Source organism: Pteropus medius, unplaced genomic scaffold (genome assembly GCF_902729225.1).
Source record: "Pteropus medius unplaced genomic scaffold, Ma_sr-lr_union100, whole genome shotgun sequence".
NCBI lineage: Eukaryota > Metazoa > Chordata > Mammalia > Chiroptera > Pteropodidae > Pteropus > Pteropus medius.
The window spans coordinates 224,642-247,464 of NW_024351073.1; the positions used below are offsets into that span (position 1 = coordinate 224,642).

The following is a 22,823-nucleotide window of genomic DNA, read 5'->3' on the forward strand; positions in this document are numbered from 1 at the left end:
TACTAATTATTATGAGACAAACTCTTAAAAGAACCTACTTAATAAATGTTTATCATCTCTCACCCATGAAATTTGGCTATTCTAATTCACATACTAAAGTTGATTTTTATATATTTATTATAACAAGAGCTAACATTTATTGGGTGTTGCCATCTGTCAGGCTTGTGGTGTTTTATGCCACTCAGTCTTTTTAACAAGTAGTAGGAGATGGAGAATGATGGTATCCCATGGTAAATATGGGAAAACCTTGGCCCAGAGATGGGAAGCACCGTGCCCAGGAAGCCTTATTTCAAAGCCTATACACTCAGTCTCTTCATAATACTGCTTCCCATTGTTCTGGAAGAAGAGTTCTACATCAAGAAGATATGAAGAGGCAGTGGTAACAAGATGGGGGGCAACGAGCACAGCACAGCGGTAAGAAGAGAGGGGCTCGAGCTAGGAGCCAGGGTTTGAGCCATGGCTCTGCGCTTCTTAGCTGTGCGTGCTTTGAGCAAGTCACTTAACGTCTCTGTACACCAGCTTCTGTTGAATAAGGATAACAGTGCCTACCTCACAGAACTGTTATGAAGACTATTAGTAATTTAAAATATATAAAGGGCTTAGACTAGCACACGGTAAACACGACGGAAATACTATTATGATGATAAAGTATTTTCAGGTGTGGTAAGTCTGATGATGAATGTCTTCGACACAGGGAATGAAAATAATCTGCTTTTTTTTCTTTCTCCTTTCAATGATTACAAACCTTCCTTACAATTCTGTATCAAATAACTTTATGTTAGTGTTTTATGAAACTAACCTATTTCGATTTCTTTTTAATGCAATAATCGTTTTGGCCTCTGATGTGAACAGTACTAAAACCCATTTAGGTTAGTAAAGTCATAGGGTAAGAAAAACAAAAATAAAAACATGGTCCTTAAAAGTAGGCACTCATCAAAACGGAGACCCCATCGGACACCCTAGCCATACCCACTGCATGCTGACTATAATTTTGAAAATTCACGCTGTCTCAGTGTCATTGCTTTTAAAGACCATGTTAAAGACTTACTTTTGAAAACCATGTGTTATTTTTTTCAAAATTAAAAAACTCAAGTTCAGGACTTGAAGTCTGAAAGTTCAGAATTCCCTATAGTTGTCACAACTACCGATGATACAAAATCTAGTACTTTCTTTTTATCTGTTTGGTATAAGGAGTGGGATGTATAAAATATTTTACTTAATTTTCGCAGCAGGGAGTTTACCAGGTTCTGATTTTGAATTTTTCTCTGGCCCTACAAATCTTGGTTTATGATTCATAATTTGAGAGCTGTGCTGATGCACAGTTATATATTAAAGTATCATCTACACATTTCTCTTTTTATATGATCCTAAATAAAAACAAACACAATTGAATGATGGCCCAAATAGTTTAATATATAATCCTTTTATAGAATTTAAAACAGTGCCTTTTGTACCTCTTTTTGGCTAATATTTTAAACCAGGGGTTTAATTCAAGAGTGAGGTGAATATACTGTCAGGTTTAAAAACACACTTTAAAAAATATTGCACTGGGACATATTGCTGAAGTTGAGACTATAGCAAAAGTCTTACCAAATGAAATCAGCTAATACAACTTTCTCATTTAATAAAAAATTAGCATCCATCTTATGGATTGATAATACAAATCGGGAAAAATTTTTGAGTAAACAAATTTACTGGACAGATGCAATAGGAGGGATAAGTGGAAACGGATGAGTACGGAGAAGAGAGACTGCAAACAGCTCAGCATGTCACTCTAAGAAGTATGTCTGTCATTTCTCACTGCTCTAGAGGCTTACAGTTTATTGAGGGCTCTTTGTCCCTATTTTCCTTATACTATGATGTTATTCAAAGTCATATAAGAGGACATATAAGTTTACTGGGGATGGCATTACGGAGAGCAATAGTGACACTTAAATACCCCCATTATCTTCACTACCCCCGTTATCTGCAGTTGAGAGAGAAGACGGTCCAGCTGAGAGCAAAGCCTGTCTCTTGGTCCATGTGCCTAACTAACTTGGGGCCCCTACGCTGCTCTTCTCAATTCCCCACTGATAAAAGGCTACTATGCACCAAGGTCTCTGTTTCATTCTCAACACTTCACAGAGTATCCACTCAAAACCTGGTCCAGTCCTGAGAATCTGGAGGTTCCCTAATCCTTTTGGGATTTGTAAGATGCTGGGAAGGTTATGGGAAGGTTAGGGATGTGGACGAGTGAAGACTAAAGTTACTTGGGATCAAACTATTATAAAATAAATAGAGACTTTTCCTCTCAGATGTGAACCAGGCACACCTTAGGAACATGTGAATAATGTGATGGTTTCTTTTGCATTAAATCGTAGAAGCCCAAGCCTTCTCAACATTTGTGAAAGTCTCCCAGAGTCATTCTAAGGGTCTTTAATACCCAAGCAGGATCCTTTTTACTAGGATGGGGAAATCAGGCAAACCTTATTCCCATGATCTTCCCCATATTTTACAGTTCCACTTTTTTTGCAGCAAAGTCTCCATGGAGCAGATTAGATGCTAAATCCAGTTTATTCTGATGAAGACCTATAACCATTTGAAATCGCCTTGAAGTTTACAGCTGTGTGGCTACTTGCACTCATGAATTTACAATGCTTGGAAAGGTGCTCAAGAGAAAGGCTGTTACCCATTTATTTGGGGAATTCGGTTCAGGGTCCCCAAAGGACAATTATAGCAATGATGTACTTCATACAAAAAGACTTCCTATGCTATGTATTATTACTGCATTCACTAATCTCACTGATTTTATTTCAATTATTAGTACTTGATGTAATTACAAATAATAAAACTTATGATTGTAATCATTATGCCAGCACTCATATATTTAAATAACATTTTCTTTAAAAGTGAGGACCTTGAGAAGTTTTAAAAGAATCCCAATAAGGTTGTTACTACTCAAAAATGTATTTTAAACTGTTCCTTAGGAATTTTCTTCTGAGTTAAATTAGTGAACCTAATACAAAAAATCAGTCTTATTACTATTTAGTCCCAACCAATCTAATTTAATAATACAATGAAAATGTTTGGAGCAAATAATTTCATCATCTGGAACTGGCTGGTGGCATTTTCCTGTCCCTGATTACAATTCCCCCAGGCGTCTGCAGATAACTGGGGTGGTGAATTAATGGGGGCATTTAAGTACCACTATTGCTCTATGTACTACCATTCCTAGTAAATTTATGTGACCTCTTATATGACTTTGAATAACATCATAGTGTAAGGAAAATGGGGACAAAGAACCCCCCAAAATCGTAAGCACCTCAGGTCCAGGGACCATATCTTCTTTTTTCCTAACCCCGGGCCCCCTACACAATCCACTCCCTGGGCCACTTAAGATAATTTTATTTTTATGCTTGTACTAGGTACTCAGTAAATACTCCTATTCACTAACTAGTATGTTGAAGGTTGAAACCTACCTTTTTAGTTGTTTCTGCCAACTGAAACCTACATTTCTTAGAGCAAGGGTCCCTGGTTTCTCCCCTGGATGGCTGCCTCACCACCGAAGTAAACAGAATTTTCAGAACATTCTCAGCATTCTCAACCTGCCACATTGCTTTTTAGTAGTCAAACCAAATCCTTGTGTTGGGCTACATTATTTTCAAAATGTCTGCAGAAATCACCCTACTCCATACCTAGGGTCATGCTTTTGGATTTAATTATTTTAACCAGTTCTGAGAAATTGTTTCATCTCCTTTTGTTACTGTGTGTGTGTGTGTGTGTGTGTGTGTGGTGTGTGTGTGTGTGTGTGTGTGTGTGTTCACGAGGAGGCTTCTTATCCAGAGTGGGAAATAAGGCCCAGAGAGTAGACCATAGTTTTATAGATGTCTGTTTTCAAGAACCTTTCAAAGAGAACCAGCCTTTTTGGCTTTGCCTCTTCTTAAATGAGGTTTTATGGTTTCTGTATTACTTTGCAAATATCAAGGGCCCTGTGTACCTTATTAATTCAATAATTTCCTCTTTTGCTGAATATAGATCTTCAGTTTATTTTTCCCAGATATATTAAGGTATTTTGTTTATTTTAAATTATTGTTATTATTATTTCACAAATATTCCTTAATTCCATTTATAAAATTCCCAATTTGTACCCCTTTTCAAAAATATTCTGAAGGACCTTGAATCTTGGGTTTGGAAGATTTATATACTTTTCCCTTGTGTTAATGAAATGTTAACAACTTCCTATACCTCATATTTTCAGAGCTGGGGAGAAAAAGGATACAAACTAACATCATGCTTAGTGGAAATTTTCATGCAAGCTTATAAAATAAGTAGTATTTACCCTTGTTTACAGATCAGCAGCTTTTTAAGGCTCAGAGGTTAAGTGACTTGTCTGAAATCTCAGCTCATAAGTAGCAGTGTCAGAATTCAAGCCACACCTGATCCCCTAGTCCGAGCACTTCGACAAAGCCTCTGAGAGAGCGGCTCCTTTGAGTTTCATTTTTCAAATACTCCTCTCATTTGAGAGAAATTTCAGTTCTGCTTTCTTAGCCTCTCAGACAGAAAATATTATTATTACTAATGCCAGAACAAGAAATATTAGTCAGGTTTAAGAGACAGGATCTTAAGGGCTAAAGGTACTGCAGGTTGTCATAGTTTGTAGAGGAGGCCACAAAATAAGCAGTGAAAATAACCCAGTTTCTGTACAAGCTGTCATTCAGGAGCAGAGACTATTTTTATTTATTTCTATTTCTATTTCTTCTCTTCCTCCTCCTCAATAATAATAACAAAATCACTACTACTACTGTTACTACTACTAGTATTATTAACTATTCGTTTAGAGCAGCTCCAGGCCAAGGGAGTAGGGTAAGACAAGGCTAAATGAAATCTCAGTATTCTGATGTTCATTTACAAAGGATGGTGAGGAGTTCCTGTTTCGAGACTTGGGGTAAAGAGAGAAATAAGGCTCTAAGAAAAGCCAAAAACAAAGATGAAGCCAGGAAGACAAATAATTTTCCCTTTCCTCCTCCAAAGCACACCCGCACACTTACACAAACTCCTTGCACTGTTAGCCATGCGCCTCCCTCTTCACCAGAGTAGGGTAAGACAAGGCTAAATGAGAGCCTGAGAGCCTGATTACATGGCTGAGATTCTCTGCTACCCTGTTTTCACTATTTGGAGCAACCCATAATTTTCTCCTTTGAGAATAAACCTCAGAACTCCTTATGATTTACAGAGTCCTAGAAACTTGCAAGGAATGTGCACATCTTGGACACACCTCATCCCCGTAAAGGTAGGAATGTAAATATAAATATTCCCATTTTCAAAAAGAAAGGAAAGAGATTTCAGGAGGTCCATGACTTTTATGTGGTGCCGCAGGTACCCTAGGCCAGGTTTTCTGACAACGCTTTCTACGTCTTTCTACTTTTTGTTGCTAAAAATCTCTGGTCTTTAAAAAATTAATTTTATTTTTAATCGAGATAAATTTTACACAGCGAGAAAAGAACAGATTAAAGTTTACATTGCAATGACCTAACAAATGCAAATGAATACAGCGTCATCTGTACTTCAATCAAGACATAGAACACTGTCTTTTTAACTTTATGGTAGCATAAAACCTAGGACCATTGGACAAATTTATTAAAAACAGGAAAGAAAGCCTTATTTAGGGAAATAAAACTTTAGGCACCTGAAATACCTATATAAGGTCCTTTTGCTAGGAGGAAAGAGGGGACAAACAAGCTAGAATGCTGATTTTTCTAAGCTGGCTTCTTGTGACTTTATTCACACTTTCTTCGAGTTGGTGAGCTTCTTTGCTTTGCATTACGCTTTTGTATAAGATGCCTAGGACATGTAACAATTAAAGAAAGGCATCAGATTTTCCCTTCATTTTTACTTTGGCCCTCGATTTTATTATACTATCAATATCATACTACAGATCTCTTGGTTGCAGTTGGCTAATTAGTCTTATTCATATTGAAAAAAGGACCATAATCCCATCTTAAACTTTGCATAGTGCAGCTCAGTGTTTTCTATTTAGACAGTTCTCAACCCTAATGTTATAATTATACCATTTTCACAGCAGCATCACCCACACAATATAATTACAGTAAAAACTAAGGCTATGTTTACAGTGTACTAAAGAGGATGGAATTATTTCATTTAAGTGATTCATTTACCTCCTCTGTTGGAAACAGAAAGGAATAGTAATGGAAGAGTCATGGTCTCCTCTGAATAACAATTTCAGATACCAAGAGTCCAAAGTAAATAAATAAATAAAACCCCAAACCCCTATATGAGAAAGTATGTGAGATATGATTCCCAGTCTGCTTATCACAGTGACTCCTAATCTGAAAATCTAAGCTGAGCGAGGTAATGGAAGCTGATATGTTGATGGTAACTGTTGGGTCTCAGCAATGTCCTCACCTGATTTGCCTTGCTGCAGGGCATCCCCAAGAACCCCAAGTCAGCTTGCAGGACTAACATCATGCCAATTATTTTCTATCTAGGCTCTGAGCCTACAAGATAATGACTCATCCAAGCACAGAGAACTTCTGTCCAGTGGGACCCTTCATTCCTTTAAGACATACTTCATTCATATCTAACATGAGCCAGTTCTAGGTACCAAGTACACAGCCAAGGAACAAAGCAGAAATCTCTGTTCTCACAGACCTGAACTCTAATGTATTTTAGACCTGTCTTTTGCTTATTTACCTGGGTGAATAAAAAGAATGCTTTTACTTTTACTATGAATGATGTAGACTCATGCATGCCTAAAATACACCCAGTCAGCTGTAGACTGAAAGCCACCATTTTTCTTGATACATGGGCACGAGCCTAGTTTGGTGCACACTGAGGTCACATTTACCGGCTTCGTTTGTAGGCAGCTGTAAGAGAGTACCTGCCAGCTCTCTGACATTAATAGGGGCAGAGATACATACTTCATTTCCAGTGCAACTCTCATTTGCTTGCCTAAAACCTCTGGTTCAAAAAGTTTAATAAAATTTTGACATTCTTGGACTTGTCCTGCTCCATGAAACCTTAGTTGCAGGAGGAATAGAAGGTAACATTGTGGGAAACCATGAGGATGACTTGGTGGGAAGGCATGTCTAGGTACATGTCTCATGGTTTTATTTTAGAAGTTATTTCCAAGTGAATGTTTTTTTTTTCTTTTTCTTTTAAGAGTAGGCTAAGTTATGAACCACTTTTTTTTTTTATAGTATTTAGGCCCATGAATGGATGCATATGATGCAAATGATTCCTCCCCTTGGTTCTTTTTGGATATCTAAGAGCTGAGCCTCGGGCTCCTAGAAATCAGTAGGCAACAAACACTAAGAGAACAGAATAGTCTTTGAAATAAAATTCTGTTATTTTGGGTTAGCATTTGGATTTCTTCTTATTTATGTGAGCTCGAATGACTATGCTACCTGTACTGCTCTTAGCCTCTGAGCCCTGGGACAGCAGGACATAGGTGAGTGGGGAGAAAGTAGGCCATGTGGCATGAACAAGGGCAGGGGTCGTCATATTCCAAATGTTCTCTGTAGGCTTATAAATGGCAACTTTTCAAGAGCAAATAGGTACAAAGTAGAAATAAGAAAATGGCTTCATTTAGAAAATTGTAAGTAACTGGTTCTCTGTTTTATTTTCTCTCTTTCTTTTTGGTTTGTGATTTAATCAAAAGCCTATTGGTTATTCTCCTTATTTCTTGTTTTAAGAATGGCGAGAGGTTAACCCAAGGAGGCAGAATGTAAAGTCTCCATTGTCACATTGTCTTGGGATCTCTACTGTAATGTGACTTCAGTTCCAGGAAATTGCTTGCACCATTAGACCTACAGCAGAGCTTATGTGCAAGCAAATATCATCATGCTAGATAACAGAAGCAATAATATCTTCAGCTTATGTATGACCTAGAGCCATAGCCTGAAATTCTAGCCAAACCATTTACTTTTCCTTGCTACTTAAAAATAATGATTTTCGACATTAACCCTTTAGGACCACTTATTTAGCATAATTCATTCAATCTCTAGTTAGCCAGAACTGAAACATCTTCTGGTTTTCCATGGCAGTTCTCCAACTAACATGTTCATATGAGGGCCTTTCCCACTTTTTAGAGATAGAACTCCGGTCACTAGTAAGGCTAATTTTGGGGGTTCCACCAGGAATGTGAATTGTCTTTACTTGGAGATAGGGGTTGAGACCGTCTGTTTATGAGCGATTACTCTATTTTTATTATGGAATTTGCAAATATAAACAAAAATAGACAGTATGGGTTAATGAACTGCAAATGTACCTTACCCAACTTTGACAATTATCAATATTTTATCAATGCTGTTTTGTACTTACCCTACCTACATTTTTTTATTTCTTCTTATTATTTATGCCTACAGCACCTTGTCTTCCTAGGTGGTCTCCCATCCAACTACTAGCCAGGCCCAACCCTGCTTAGCTTCTGAGATCAGACATCGGGCATGGCCATAGACCATGGACCATGGCTCACTGGGGTGTGAATCCAGGACTTCTGCATGTAAAGCAGATGTGCTAACTGCTACACTATGAAACCATGTCCCCTACCTATTTTTTAAATCATCTCTTTCAACCATGACTACCTACATTTGTATCTCTAAAAGCTAAGGAATCTCTCATTTTTAAAAAAATAATATCAATATCACACCTAACAAATTAATAATGATCCCTCAATATCATCTAAAGCCCAGTGTATGCTCAAATTTCCAAAACTTTCTCAGAAAGAAGTCTTTTAACAATTTGAATCAGAATGTGAACTAGGTCTCCACAATGTCTCTTAAGTCTGTTCAGTTCCATGGCATCTCCTTTTTTTAAATTTATTAAAATTATTGAGGTGACATTTGTTAATAAAATCAAATAGGTTTTGAGCTCAAAGGCAGGGGAAGTAAAAGCAAAAATAAATGAATGGGACTATATCAAACTAAAAAGCTTCTGTACAGCAAAAGAAACCATCAACAAGCAAAGAGGCGACCGTCTGAATGGGAGAATATATTTGCAAACGATGCCTCCAATAAGGACTTAATTTCCAAAATATATAAAGAACTCATATAACTCAACAATAAAAGAGATTCACTTTAGATTAAAAGACACACATAGACTAAAAGAAAGATGGAAAAAGATTGCTTTGATGGTCCTAGAAGGTACTTAAGTCAGACAGAGAAAGATAAACACTATATGATTTCACTTATATGCGGAATCTAAGGAATAAAAAAAACCAAACTAATCAAAAAAGACTCACAAATATATTGGACAATTTGGTGACAGACAGAGGGGAGGGGGTTTAGGGGGCTGGGAGAATGGGGTGAAGGGTTAAAGAAGTACAAATTAGTAGCTGATGGATGGTCATGGAGATGGGGGGCACAGCATAGGGAATGCAGTGAGCATTAATATGATGGCTAGGTAGAGGGTCAGGGGAGGGAGGGAGCAATTAGGGGATCATTTTATGAACTACATAGATGTCTAACCGAAGTATTGTATACTTGAGACTAATTAAAATAAATTAAAAAGTGAAAAACAAAACAAAACAAAAATAAAAACAATCCAATTAAAAAAATGGGCAGAGGACCTAAATAGACACTTCTCCTTTCCTTTTTATTATGTCATTTGTTTGGATGAAGATAGTTTCCTTTAGCTAACTGCAGTCATAAAAAGTCATTTAAAATGTTCCTCTGTCCCTGTTATTTCCTATGCTACCTGCACTAGGCAGTTAAGACCTAAAGGCTTGATTCGATTTGGTTCAACTCTCATGGAAAGAATCCATATGGGTGGTGCTGTGAACTCTGGACTCCTATTATCAGGGACATATAATATTATATGATGATAAGATTGATCTGGGTTCAAAGCATTGTCAGCCTGATGTACTCGGAATAGAGTACACCTAAATATTTTATCATTCACTGATGGTCTTGCCTAGATTATGTCATTAGGGGCTCTAAAGTGGTGATTTCTCTAATCCTACCATTTCATCTTCATTTGTTAGCTAGAATATGTCTATATAAATAAAGACAACCAAAAAGAAAGCAACTTTCCTTCACCAACTATTCGGTTATCTTGAAATGAAATTTATCCAAAAATCAAGGTAATTGCTTGATTATTTCTCTTAATGCATCTGTTTTTAGAACAATGAGTAGATGCCCTAGTAACCTCCAAAGGTGATCATTTTTTAAAAAGTATCATTATGAACTTACTGATGAATCATGTTTTGATATCATTTTTAAGGGACTGGAATTATAAGAATAGAAATGATGAAGTCATTTTTCCATTTTCAGCTGTTCTAGGCTCTTCTGAGAGAAAAAGCACATTGTGTAATCTTGGTTATTTTTCCCTTTTATTTCCTTGTTATACCGTCATTCTAATATTTTACCTGGTTCCCTCTATAAAAATAGCTGAAGTCAAGACTAGAGCCTGGATGGCACCTAAAAATCCATGCACATATGTGGAGACCCGTGTGGATATTTAATGAAAGATTTACTCATACCCAGGGAAGGATCGGTACAAGCATCTACAAGCGAAAGGTTTGAACACTGTGGTAGACTCACATGCTACACTCGGGCCATTCCCACATCTCTGAGAGTAGTTGCAAAGTGAAGTGCCTCAATCAACAGCAACCTGTGCTCCTTTGAACCCTAGTGGCTACTGAGGTAGTAATAGGTAATCCCTTGAAAAGAAGTTCCCTAGTCCACTGTATTCAGAAAGGGCTGTGGTTCTTTTCTTTCTCTTGGATATTCATAATGCACCCAAACATATTAGAGACTCTGAGTGTGCAATATAGAAGCCTGTTTAACTTTGCACATTCCAGCATTTCCCAAGCACTGGAGAAATGGTGGGCTAATTTGTTAAGGGCAGGAGTATGCAAAGAATCATTTGTGGAAGAGATTTTTAAAAATGCATATGTGCAGTGGGTTAAATTGTAGTCCCCCTCAAACATGTCTAAATCCTGACCCCTGGTATCCTTGAATGTGACCTTAGCTGAAAAAAAAAAGGTCTCTGTGATGTAATTAAGGTAAGAACCTAAAAATGAGATTATCCTGGATTAGGGCTCTACAGTCTATGATGGGGATCCTTAAAAGAGTCAGACTTAGAGAACAGACACAGGGGGAAGGCCACGTAAAGATGAGATATAGGTTGTAATGTTACATTTACAAACCGAGGAATGCAAAGGATTGTCAGCAGTTTCCAGAAGCTGGGAGCCAAGCATGAAACAGATTCTCTTTCAGAGCCTGCACAAGTAATCAACACTGATGACACCTCGATTTTGGACTTCTGGCCTCCATAACTGGGAGAATAAGTTTCTGTTGTTTTAAGCTACTGGCATTAGGTAATTTGATACAGCAGCCTCAGGAAACTAATACAATATGCCTGAGCTTCATCCATGGAGACTGATTGAGTAGATCCAAAGTAGATGCCTGGCATTTGTATTTACTAAAAATGTAGATGATTCTAATGGGCACACCCACCAAGACCCACCACCTTAGGATCCTGGGGTCGAAGGGCTGGTCACCTGCTTATACTGACATTCTACCAGGATTTTAGGCACTTGCTATAGTTCTAGATACACCAATGACACCTCCTGCTCTTTATCTCCAGGTTTTGGTTTTTCAGAGAAAGTAGTCCCAAAGATAATATTTTGGGGTCATCTCTTAAGCGGTACATTGGAACTAGTTACTTATTACAGGTGGCGATGATGTCGTCATGGCTGTGTGAGTAGGAGGAGGAATTACTGCTCAAAGGGGAGAGAGGGAAATCAGCTTTTGTTCAATTAGTCACACAGATCTCTCTTGAAGGGAATTCTCATTCTGCAGCCTGAACAAAGCTGAGCTGCCTTTCTTTTGGTAAGCTGAGAAAACTTGGTCTCCTATGACTTCTAGTCCTTCTAATTCACTTCTAATCCTCTGGACTCAGTTTCCTTCTTTCCATCAGCTGCTGAGAAGACTGCTTTTCTTTTCTTTTCTTTTTTTTTTATCCCTAGATTCTATTCACCTGAAAACATTTTCTTACTTTTCCTAACTGTTCTCTTTTTAGCCGCCAAGCTTCCCTGGGTACCTTTTTGATTACTTCTTCCCTCTCAGCCTTGGGTTTGTCCAAAAAGAGTGGTAGATGTCTCTCTAGTCCTGCCAATAACTGATGATGAATAAATAAGGTGCGGGTTCTCAATACCTCAGCAAGGAGAGCTCTGCCAGGCAGGAAGGAGTTGGTGCATGCTACTCTGGTTTTCTGACAACTTCTCGCATGGAGGCTAACTATGGTTTAACCGAAATTATTTAGTCAAAAACTATATTTGTGGGAAGGCACCAAAGAAAAATTTCAAAATTTTAGCCCAGCTGGCCCTTCACCTAGGAAAGGTGGTTTACTCAGAGTGGAGCGGAGTGGGAAATAGACAGTAGGGGCAGTGGGGACAGGATGAAATAAATGGCGGAGAGAACATTACTCCTCATGGAGCTCCCCATCCAGCTCTGAGAGCCAGCCACAGCTCACGGGCAGCATGAGGCGACCAGGCTGTCACAGGCTAGCCTGCGTATTTAACCACTACTTAATATATTGTTTGTTGCTGCTGTTACACTTGATCTGGAAAGCCTCTTTGTAGATGAACTTTTGAAGCAAAAACATATTTTAAGTTAGGGACTCCAGAGGTATATAAATCTATACAAAAGAATCCTTCCAATAAAAGGGAGTACATCATTATAGCCAAATGACTCATCCAGGCAGTAAATGTTCTAAAAGCTCAGAGAAAAAGGCTTGGCACTGGGATTAATTAGTCCAGTAGAAGATAAAGTTGCCTTTTGGAAAAGTAGAAAAAGTTTGTTTTGATGGCACGCCTTTTAGCTATCTGTACAGCCTTATTTCTTCTACACTCAAAGACACTTTTTTAAAGGGGAAAAGCAAGGAAAGGGAAAAACATTTTTCTAGGTGCTAAGTAAGCACTGTGATAAACATTTTACCTCATCCTGTCTAAAGGCAAAACCCTGAGGCAAGACTGTGAGTAGCTGAACTCTGGGCTGCGCTTCCTCTGGCCTACCACCTCTGGGCTGGATTCTATTCTTCTTGCCCAATGCCCACGTCTCATCCTCTGGCCATCTGCAGTGTGGCAGGCCTTAGTCCCAGCCTTTCAATGTTTCCTGCTCTCCTCCCTCTAAAGGGACAGCTTAACGTGAGGTCTGTACTTCTATGCTAATGGAAGACCATGAAAGCAGGCTTTCTCAAAGGAGGGTATTTCAGGCTGCAAAACTAAGTTTTGTGCTTTTTTTGAAGCATTGAATGGCAATTAAAAGTCATATCTATAACATTAAAATTTATTTTTTTAAATCAACTTTTCTCAACCTGGGCTGTACAGGCATTCTCTGGAGTTGTGAAAATTTTATTTCCTTAAAAAATATACTACTCAAATATGAGATCTACTACATTAGATCCAGCATCATTCCTATGCTCCCAGAAACTATAAATAAACATAAATAGGAGATAAGCTTTGGTAAGTGGGGTGAAGAGGTAGGTAGTCCAGTGACCTAGGTGGCCACTACTCTTTCAGTTAAGAGTAATAGTAGTAGTAGTGGCAGCAGAAAAATAATAAACTAACATTTATTGCATACCTACCTTGTGCCAGGAATTTTTCTATGTACTTATCTGTTCCTTACAATGACCCTTTGAGATAAATGTTCATATCTCCATTTATAGACAAATAAATTGAAGCTCTACGCTGGGTGCAAACATATGACAACTCCTGTCTCCAGCTCCCAAACTCCAAAGTTCTCATCACACAGCCTGTGATACCACCTGAAACCAATAACAGATTTTGCCACAACCACTACTATCTGATAAGAACAAACACCTCCAAGACTTTGGTAGGGCTTCTTGCATGCTTTTCCCCATGAGAAAGAAAAATGGCAGAAGAGGAAAGGCATCTACTGCCCATAGATTTGAGGAAATAATTGTTACTCATCATGTCAAATGCTATGCTAACAGCTCTCCTTCCACTTCCCTTCCGCATTTGCTCTCAAGTAATTCCTGGAACTTAGTATGATATTCACTTAACAAATATCAATCTCTCACTTTGTGTAAGACCCCGTTTAAGTTGTGAGACAGAGAGTAGAGCATATAAAGATGAGGAAGACTCGGCTGCTGCCCTCAAAAGAACTTACGATCTAGAAAGGAAAATACCAAGCCACTTGAATTCAGTGCAAAAGATGCACACCTTCAAAAACTTTTGTAGTTTAGAAAGAGACGAGCTCCGGTCACAGTCAGGATGCTACCCAGGACTCTTTCCATTTCTCTGGGTTTTGCCTGGTAGGAGCTTCGCGTCAGCAGGTGCACAAAGCCATATGTGCTGACAACACAAGCACAGATGGGCTCTTCTGCAAATATTTGCTTTCACAGTAATCCAAATTTGGAGTTTTAAAATGTTAAGAGAGGAAAAAAGAAGAGTTAAAGGCTGATTTTCCATGACACGTGAAATATCAGAGGATAATCTGTAGCAGTAAACACGTGAATGTTACTTGAGAACACCTCAAGGATTCATGAAGGCCAGTCATCTGAATCATAACATCTATTATGATGCTGTGAGCCTTCAAGTTCATGAATCTTTTACAGTGTGCAATTTCCTAACCGGAGAGTCTTCTGTCTTTATTCTTCAGCATGAATTCAGTGGCAGCATTAAGTTTATGAAAGAGCTACAAACCTGCAGAGTTAAGCTTGCTCTTCTACTACAGCTGTGTGTCACAGTGACTATAACTCTTCATAACATAATATTATGTGATGATGATGCATCCCAGACAGCTCAGTTGCAAATTATTACCCATTCCATCCATCACTAAGCACTTACAGATGCTCAGCTTTCATTCGATGGAGCATTTTTAATAATCATAACAATAATAACATGTACATGTCCACACATTGGCAGATACTGTTAATCTGATTTCACAATATAGGAGTTTATTGTGAAGTAAACTGGTAAAGTGAATCCTGTATTCTCATTAATGTCAGTTGCCAAGTGGAAGATAATTTTCTTAGTCTCCTAAGAAAAGACCACAACAAATATAGACACGATGACTAGTTTCATAAAATATTTTATTACAGAAATAATTTTTTTTTCTGTTTATAACAGGGGTTGGCATTCTTTTTCTTAAAGGGCCAGACCTTAAATATTTTAAGGTTGCACATCTATAGTCTATGTTTCAGCCACTCAGCTTTGCCATTGTACTCCCAGAGCAGCCATAGTCAATCTGAAATAAACAGCAATGGCTGTGTTGCAATAAAACTTTATTTACAAAAACAAGGATCTGGTCTGAGGACCATAGTTTGCCAACCCCGGTTTAAATAATTACTGACCTTAAAAAAAGAATTAGCTTATTTTGTATCATCTAGTGTGAATTACATGCAAATCAATTTCCTATAGATCATATATTTTTTAAAAGCCCTTTAAAGTTTTATAACCTCTTTTCTAAGTGATATGTTTTTTCTTTAGTAATTAATCACCTTAAGTTGTTTTTTGCTTGAAATACATATTATTTCATTTTGCCTATATTTGCCATTAGGCATACTACTATTTGAACTACTACTTAATTATATCTATGTTTGATGTCCATAAATCTTTTTATAAATGTGATGTATAGTTTGCTTTCTTAGTATATAGATTAATTTGTATTAAAATCAGGGCACACCTACATAACAAATTCAAGTTTTATTTTTTCCTCAATGCACAAGTGCACATTATCTGAAAAAACTGTTCATCACGACTAGGAGCTGGTGTGGACAAAAGGCTTGTCTGGTGTAACAGACTCAGGGGTCCTCTCCTTAGAAGGGCTTCTGTGTGCAGAAGCCAGAGCTCTCTTGAGAGCAGTGACTACACTGTTGGTTCTGAAGCTGTAGAACTCAGCAGCAAATCAGAAGTCTGCAAGCTAGAAGAACTCAAAGGTCACAACCAACTTTGGGATGCTTTAACTTTCTAGAGTCACAAAAAAAGTGTTCACCACCCACTAGGGTCACCCAGGGTGAAAGAATGTTTGTCTTGGATTTCATCATTGAAAACCGTGTGTCATGCTTTGGAAGAGAAACCACACCAGGAATTGGAGTATCGAGTATACACAGGCCCACTGGAATTTTTAGGGAGATGCTTAATCATCCTTCTTAGATTTAAAAAAAAAAAAATTACTCACTTCCAAGATCAAGGCTTTAAGAGTCCCTATGCCCACAGATTTCTAACTATTTTCTTATTGTATGGTTTCCAGAAGAAATAGAAGACCTTACTACATGTTTATAACCAGAAAGGAACGGCAGGTACTTGAGGAGGCTGACCTTGAGCTGTGTGCTCTTTCCTTATTTCAGAGGTTTCACTAGCACTGGCCTAAGCATAAGCACAGAGAACAAGCCTCTGGTAAGCTAAGTGGTAAGTATCTACTGACCTAATATTTATCTTGCAAAGAATCCTTATCTCCTAACAATTATTTGTGAAAGCAGGGTAGTATATACTAAAGCACTAATACTGAAAAACTTGGCAGGCATTTTCTGGATATTTCAGGCCGGAAAAAAGTTACTGTCAGATCTATATTTTGAGATAATTGAACAGGGTTGTTTGAATTATCAATAGTATGCATTATCTACACTTTACTTTGTAAGCATTGTACTGACAGGTAGGTATCTACTCTCTTTTCAGTCTGTTGACTCAGAAAAGCTGTTTTCTCTGAACCTCCGTTTCTTCTTGCAGAAAGTGCATAAGTCTATCTGCCTTCCTCCTACTTTAGAGAAGCAAAAAAGAGGGGGGATAAACAATATCTGTAGGATGCTTGGCATTATCTGGAGATTAGAGCTGTGTGTGAGTCAGAAAGGGCTACTACAAGTTTGGGTACCAGAGAGAGCCAACATAAAAGGGATCATAATAATCTGTGATTACTTACTGAATTATTTGCTGAATAGTTTATAAACAGTAGACTGTCAAGAATTCAATGTCAGCTTTAATGTCAGAACCCAATGTCAGCGCCGCTCTCTAATGCATGTCAAAGCTCAAGTTCTTTGTAACAAATAAATACTGCTCATTGTCTCTAAGATACCATCCCTGCACAGACGCACTTTTCTTGCATTGTGCTTATTTTAGCTGGATTGCCACCTAATGAGCCCTTAAGGTTGAAAATATCTGATGAAAAAGAATGCTTAAAGCTAAGGGGGTCATTTGGCTCTTACGAGGTTAGCGATGGGTCACAGGCAAGAGTGGGGCTACTATTCCCTTGGCAGCTAAAGTGCCAACAGGACCACAGTGATGACATAGAGCTGTCCTGTGACATACCCCAAGACTAGACCATGACACTAGTCCCATGACCTGAAGTTAAGGTTCTGTGGGAGGCTTTTGGGAAAGACTGTTTATAGTAATGGACAAGTGAAATTTCTCCTCCTATTTATCTTTATCCCTCTCTTTTCATTAAGGGTGGCTGAAGGGCATGGATGTACTCTGTGGCAGCCAAAGAGTGATTAAAATATTGGAGGAAACCTGACTTCCATTTTTTTTTTGTACTTTTAATGGCGTTCATGTAAAATTCAATGAGTATTCATTAAGAACTCAGCACTTGGCATATGCCAGGTACTTAACAGTTACTGTCGGATACGAGAATGTAGAAGATATAGCCCCTCTCCTTAAAGATAGCACAGTCTATTAAGAAAGAATAGAAAGCACAGAGAAGTCTCCAGTAGGTTGAAACAAACAATATAATAATATTAAGGTCCAAAATAGAGTCAAGTATGAGAAATATATTCAATTCTAATCCTTGTAGGAATAAAAGAAGAGCCGTTAGAGAATACAATAAACATCGTGGGGCCAGATGTTTTAATTACTCTAAATATATCAATACTTGTCATTCTCGCGACAACTTTATGAGGTAGATCCTATTAACAGCTCTATTTTAGAGATTAAAAGAAAAATGGAACAGAATCAAGGTACAGAGAAGTTATGGAACTCAGTTAAGATCATGCAGGAGGTACACAGTAGAACCGGGACATAAACCAACGCTGTCTTGCTCCAGAGGCTGAGTTCTTCAAATATTGTGCTCTAGATTTTCTTTCCTTGAGAGGGAGAAAGGGCTAAGGAGATTCCAAGGTGGAGCTATGCATTCTCTTGGGGGAACTGAGAAGTATGCATTCTCTTTGTGGATAAAGTGATATTTGAAATATACTTTCAAGACAAAACCCAGGAAGGACGTTTTCTGATGGAGAGGTAAGAAGAGGAAATTTCTGGCAGAGGAGTCATTACAAATGAACATAACCAAGCAGGAACGCAGGGGACATAAACATGGGTGCACATAGTACACACGGGAGATAAGCATATAGTATCCATGTTGTAGACTTTCTTAAATGCCGGCGAGATGAGTTTATTCACAATTTAGAAAATGTTAGGGAGCTACTGAAGATGATCAGGCAGAAGAATCACTGGATCGGAGGTAGGCAGGAAGAAAGAATGTGGAAGCAGAGAGTATCATGGCTTGGAAGAGGGAAAAATAGAAGGTAGGGAAGAAAAATTAGGAGGCTAATAATGTACAACAGGGACTTGAAACAAGCAAGGTGATGGTTACTACATTAAATTTTTGTCTCATAAAAGTGTTTTTTTTTTTTTTAAATTGAAAAGTAACCCACTTTTGTGAGGAAGTTGTGAAGGAAGTTATTTGTGAACTTATAAAATTTACAGTTGCCATGCCTACCTGTTATGATACCTTTTGGAATTCTTTCGACACTCATCTTTACCTTAGTCAACTTTACCTTTACCTGATGTTTATGTTCAGAATGTCTGTTTTCATAAAATCTTGCACTAATTTATGCTCCAAATGCCAGCCAAAGAAACTTCAATATTTTTGTCTAGTTAGATATTCATTCCGTTTTGAGGTGGAAATGCCATTGATCACAAAATTTACACTTCATAGTGATATGCAATAAATTCAGTGAAAAGTAATGACTTAAAAATGAGAGGAAAAATCCCTAAGAGATGTGCAATCATCTAAAAGTTTCTCTTTCTATATATGTTTAATAAGTCATGTATTTGGCCCAAATAATCATCAAATTCTCTACCAATAATCAGCTATGACGAAGAGATAAAATTATTGGAAAACACAAAAATGTGGAAACACAGTATCCTGAGATGTCTGCCTTCTTCAAGAATATGAAAATGTCTTGCTTTTCTCTCAAAGATTCTAACCATCCTCTTTACTCTCCCCAGCAACAAAAAGGAGCTTTCTTTGTGGTAAGTTTGTACCATTACTTCTTTAAAGTATAACCAAGACGTCCGTATATCTCTTTAAACTGTGAACTCCTTCAATATCCTTCTTATCCTGAATGTGATTTTGCTCATATTTATGCTTTTGTATAGGTGAAGTATGCTGCTATCCATGTGGCTCTTTCTCTCTAGAAAGTATTTCTTAAGACTGTACTCTGTGATACAGTGACAGTATACACAGTGACACATAGGGAGGTGTTGTGAACACTAGGGTCTATCACATCTCAGTGAAGTGCTCAAATGATGAAGGCAGCCATGTGTCCAAGCATGAGCACCATGGGATGTGCCCAATGACACAGACTCATCAATTGACATGGGTTACTTTATGCAGTCAGTCCTGGGACACAGTGCAGGTAGCCTGATAAGGATAGGATTCTTCCTTGTGTGGGGAGGTGAATATTTGTATGACTTCCCGCGATGAAGGACAACTAGCTAGTATTCTTGCTTCCTAACATATGCACATGAGTGGCGGAAATTTCTTCAACACATCTGCCATTCCCATCTGCCATACCCATAGTTCAAGAAGGCTCAATACTTGGGCTCCTCAGACCCCATGACTTGACAAAGAAAATGGCTTAGGGAAACCATGCTATTGCTTTGGTGGAAAGTGAAGGGTGGTGTACTATGTTTGTGTGTTGGGAAGGTTCCAATGTGGGATGGACGGGGTGTGCCCCATTAATAAAACATTCTTCACTGATTCCTTCTCATTTCCTTACAGAAAGTAACAATAAGTCACATTGTCTACTGAGTAAAGAATTTGGAATATACTAGCTGGACTAATCCAAACATAACCAAATAGCCACCCCCTTCAACTCTTCACATTAATTAGGAGGCAGATTAACTTGTCAGATGCTCTAAAACAGGAGGGTTTTAAAGAGTTTGTGGTCTGGCACAACTGACAAGTGGAAGACATTTGTTAAAAACAGTACTAAGCATCCCTTGGAGTCACATCCAAGGAAATGATGTTTATATCATATTAGAAATTTACCCTGCAGTTTAGTCATAAAATCCCAATTATGGTTTCACGACACCAGAATTACCAATGAAACAGCAATGGCTTCAACTCAATTAGGTACACTGTCTTCTCTTCCTTTACTGTATAATGTGGACTCTGGCATGTACTTCAACTGATGAAAAAATCCATCCCTAGAAGTTAAAATTACCTACTATGTGATCATGAATTTTTTTTAGGATATGCGAGGGATTTAGAAGAAGCATAAAAGGTGGGCTTTGCCGCAAAGCTCAACATAATTAATTAGCTCATGCAGCCACACAGACACGCGGTACTAACATATGCAATGAAGCGTCATGAGGGAAAACGCCGCCATGGAGCAGGGGACAGAGTTGCATGGAAGCACAGAGGCCGAGCAAGCCTGGAGGGTTTGGAGAAGCTTCCCCACAGAGCTGATGTTTGAATTCAGTCTTGGAGAGAAAGAGGAGATTGTCAGAGGATAAGAAGGAGACGTGCAAAAGCATTTTAAGGAAAAGAGATCGCTCGCATGACGGCAAACAGAATTTTGGAGCTTTTTGGTTGAAGGGAAAAGTTTAACTGTCCATGTGATCACTAGGTAAAGAAATATCTCAAAATAACAATGATTTGTAAAAAGAGGCAGGTTCCAAAATATAATAAACTAATTATATTTAATCCACAATAAATTATTTCATCTTTTTTCCCCCCTTCTCATTAGTTTGGCCTTACTTAAACTCCAAGGATACGTGAATTAGAGAAATAAAGAAACAGCCTTGCAGAGAGGTTGAAAAGAAATTCTGAAAAAAAACTTTCTGTTTCCCTGTGTAATTCCAACCAGTCATTCGTCTAGTTACCACATCCCAAATAAAACAGAGAGAGGACAGTAGCTTAATTTACAGTAAAGCATGGGCAATATCACTGAAGGCAGAAAAAGGACTAAAATTCTTACTTGTCCCTAGGCCTGGGTTAACTCTTTGTAGACTGTGGGATGCTCTGTCAAGGACAGCTGGTGTGGCTGGAACAGAAAGAGAGAAAAACATGAATCATCCTTATCAAAACGGTCTGACATGACCCTGTTACAATTTTACTTTCAAGTGACAAAAGATGACTTGGCTCAACCTTATAACAACACCCTACTTCTTTTTTTTCTTTCTTTCTCTCTGTCTCTGTCTGTCAGTCTATCGGTCAGTCTCTCTCTCTCTCTCTTTCTTTTTAAAATTAAAATTGAACCTATATTCTAAAAAGAACTCATAAATATCAGGGCAAATGGAAAGCTTTTGGTCTCATGCCTAGACATAGTCAGGAACAAAAAAGTCTTCCTATATCATTTGAGTCCAAACTTAAATCTTGTTTGTGAAAAAAGAACATAAATTCTTTTTTTTTTTTTTTTAAAGAAAAAAGCTTCCTTCAAAAAACTTTATTCTTATAAATAAACATGTGAGCAATCCCGGGAGTAGGGAAGGAATGAGGGAAAGTGAAAAGCTGGACAAGAAAGACACAAAACTTTACGATGTGAGATGGGCAATGAGTCATCTATTATAAAAGCAGTTATAATTTTATTGATACTAGTATTAGGTTGCACTAAAAACAGGAAAATGGAAAATGATCAGTTTGGTTGTCATTGAACTGCCGAACTGGGTTGCTGTGTAAACATCTCAGCTACAAAAGTTTGCAACTGTTATCGGGCCTGGTGGAAAAGGGGGTTTGTCCAGGATTCCCCACACCAGATCATGTTATCTCTGGCTTATTCTCAGAGAGGCAACGTGGTCCAGGCCCACAACGAACATTGAGCATTACCTCACGAAAGTGAAATGACTGCCACTTTTGGTCCTCAGCAGAAACCCACGGTAACAATGCTAAGAAATCTTTCTCTAATATGAAAAAAAGGAAGAGGAGGAAAATGTAGATGCATAGGCAGTGAGCGAACTCACTCCCACCTCCCAGAATTTCAGAGTTGGGAGAATCCTGTCCACCTGCCTTGATCCACTTCTCAGTGTGCTTTTCACAACTCCTCCAACCTAGATAGATGGTAGGATACAGCCACTGGGTCTGGGGTTCATAATACAGAACCTAACAGATGAAATTAAGATCCTCTTGATAAACGCTACAGAATTTTCACCTCTGTAAGTTTTTTCAGTCTGGGCACATAAACAAGACTATTTTTCCAAGTAAAGTTAAGCTTTGTGGGCTTCGGTGAATTAATATTTTAAATTCTCTATGACTCTTAGTTTTGAAAGTGTTTCTTTTTATTCTCTCTCTAAATTTTACTATTTACCTCATCTGTATAAGCTCATTTACTCCCAAATGCAATAACACGTGATAACAAAAAGATAATATACCACACATTGATTTTATCATGACCGGAAAGGAAAACTACATTATATGACAATCTCCTCAAGTCTACGTACTGCCTTGATAGCCTAAGTCTTTAGTATTACCATTATCTAAAACCCATTCCCAATCCCAATTCCTTGCTAAAACCAGAGAATACCATTTTCCTACCCCTTGCCCTAAGCTGGGCACTAAAACATAAAATATTTTTGGTCAACGCTTGGCAAGTTTATGTAACTTCCAACTGTGAATGATCTGTATCACTGACAACTATATGTATGC

The 22,823-nt window shown here is 38.0% G+C and overlaps 2 protein-coding genes across 8 annotated transcripts in view; both read right to left on the minus strand.

The window, feature by feature from the left end:
• Positions 1-22,823, minus strand: part of GHR (growth hormone receptor) — a 216,543-nt gene that overhangs the window by 39,294 nt on the left and 154,426 nt on the right. For 3 of the 7 annotated variants that reach the window (XM_039842560.1, XM_039842558.1, XM_039842561.1), the window contains exon 3: positions 21,160-21,225. The exons of the other annotated variants lie outside the window; for them this stretch is intronic. In XM_039842560.1, coding sequence (XP_039698494.1) covers positions 21,160-21,225 — 66 coding nt within the window. The remainder of the gene's footprint in view (positions 1-21,159; positions 21,226-22,823) is intronic. 7 annotated transcript variants of the gene reach the window in all.
• The window catches only part of FBXO4 (F-box protein 4), a 394,712-nt gene continuing 393,084 nt past the window's right edge, over positions 21,196-22,823 (minus strand). Inside the window, exon 8 of the mRNA XM_039842577.1 lies at positions 21,196-21,225. The gene's annotated coding sequence lies outside the window, so the exon portion shown is untranslated. The remainder of the gene's footprint in view (positions 21,226-22,823) is intronic.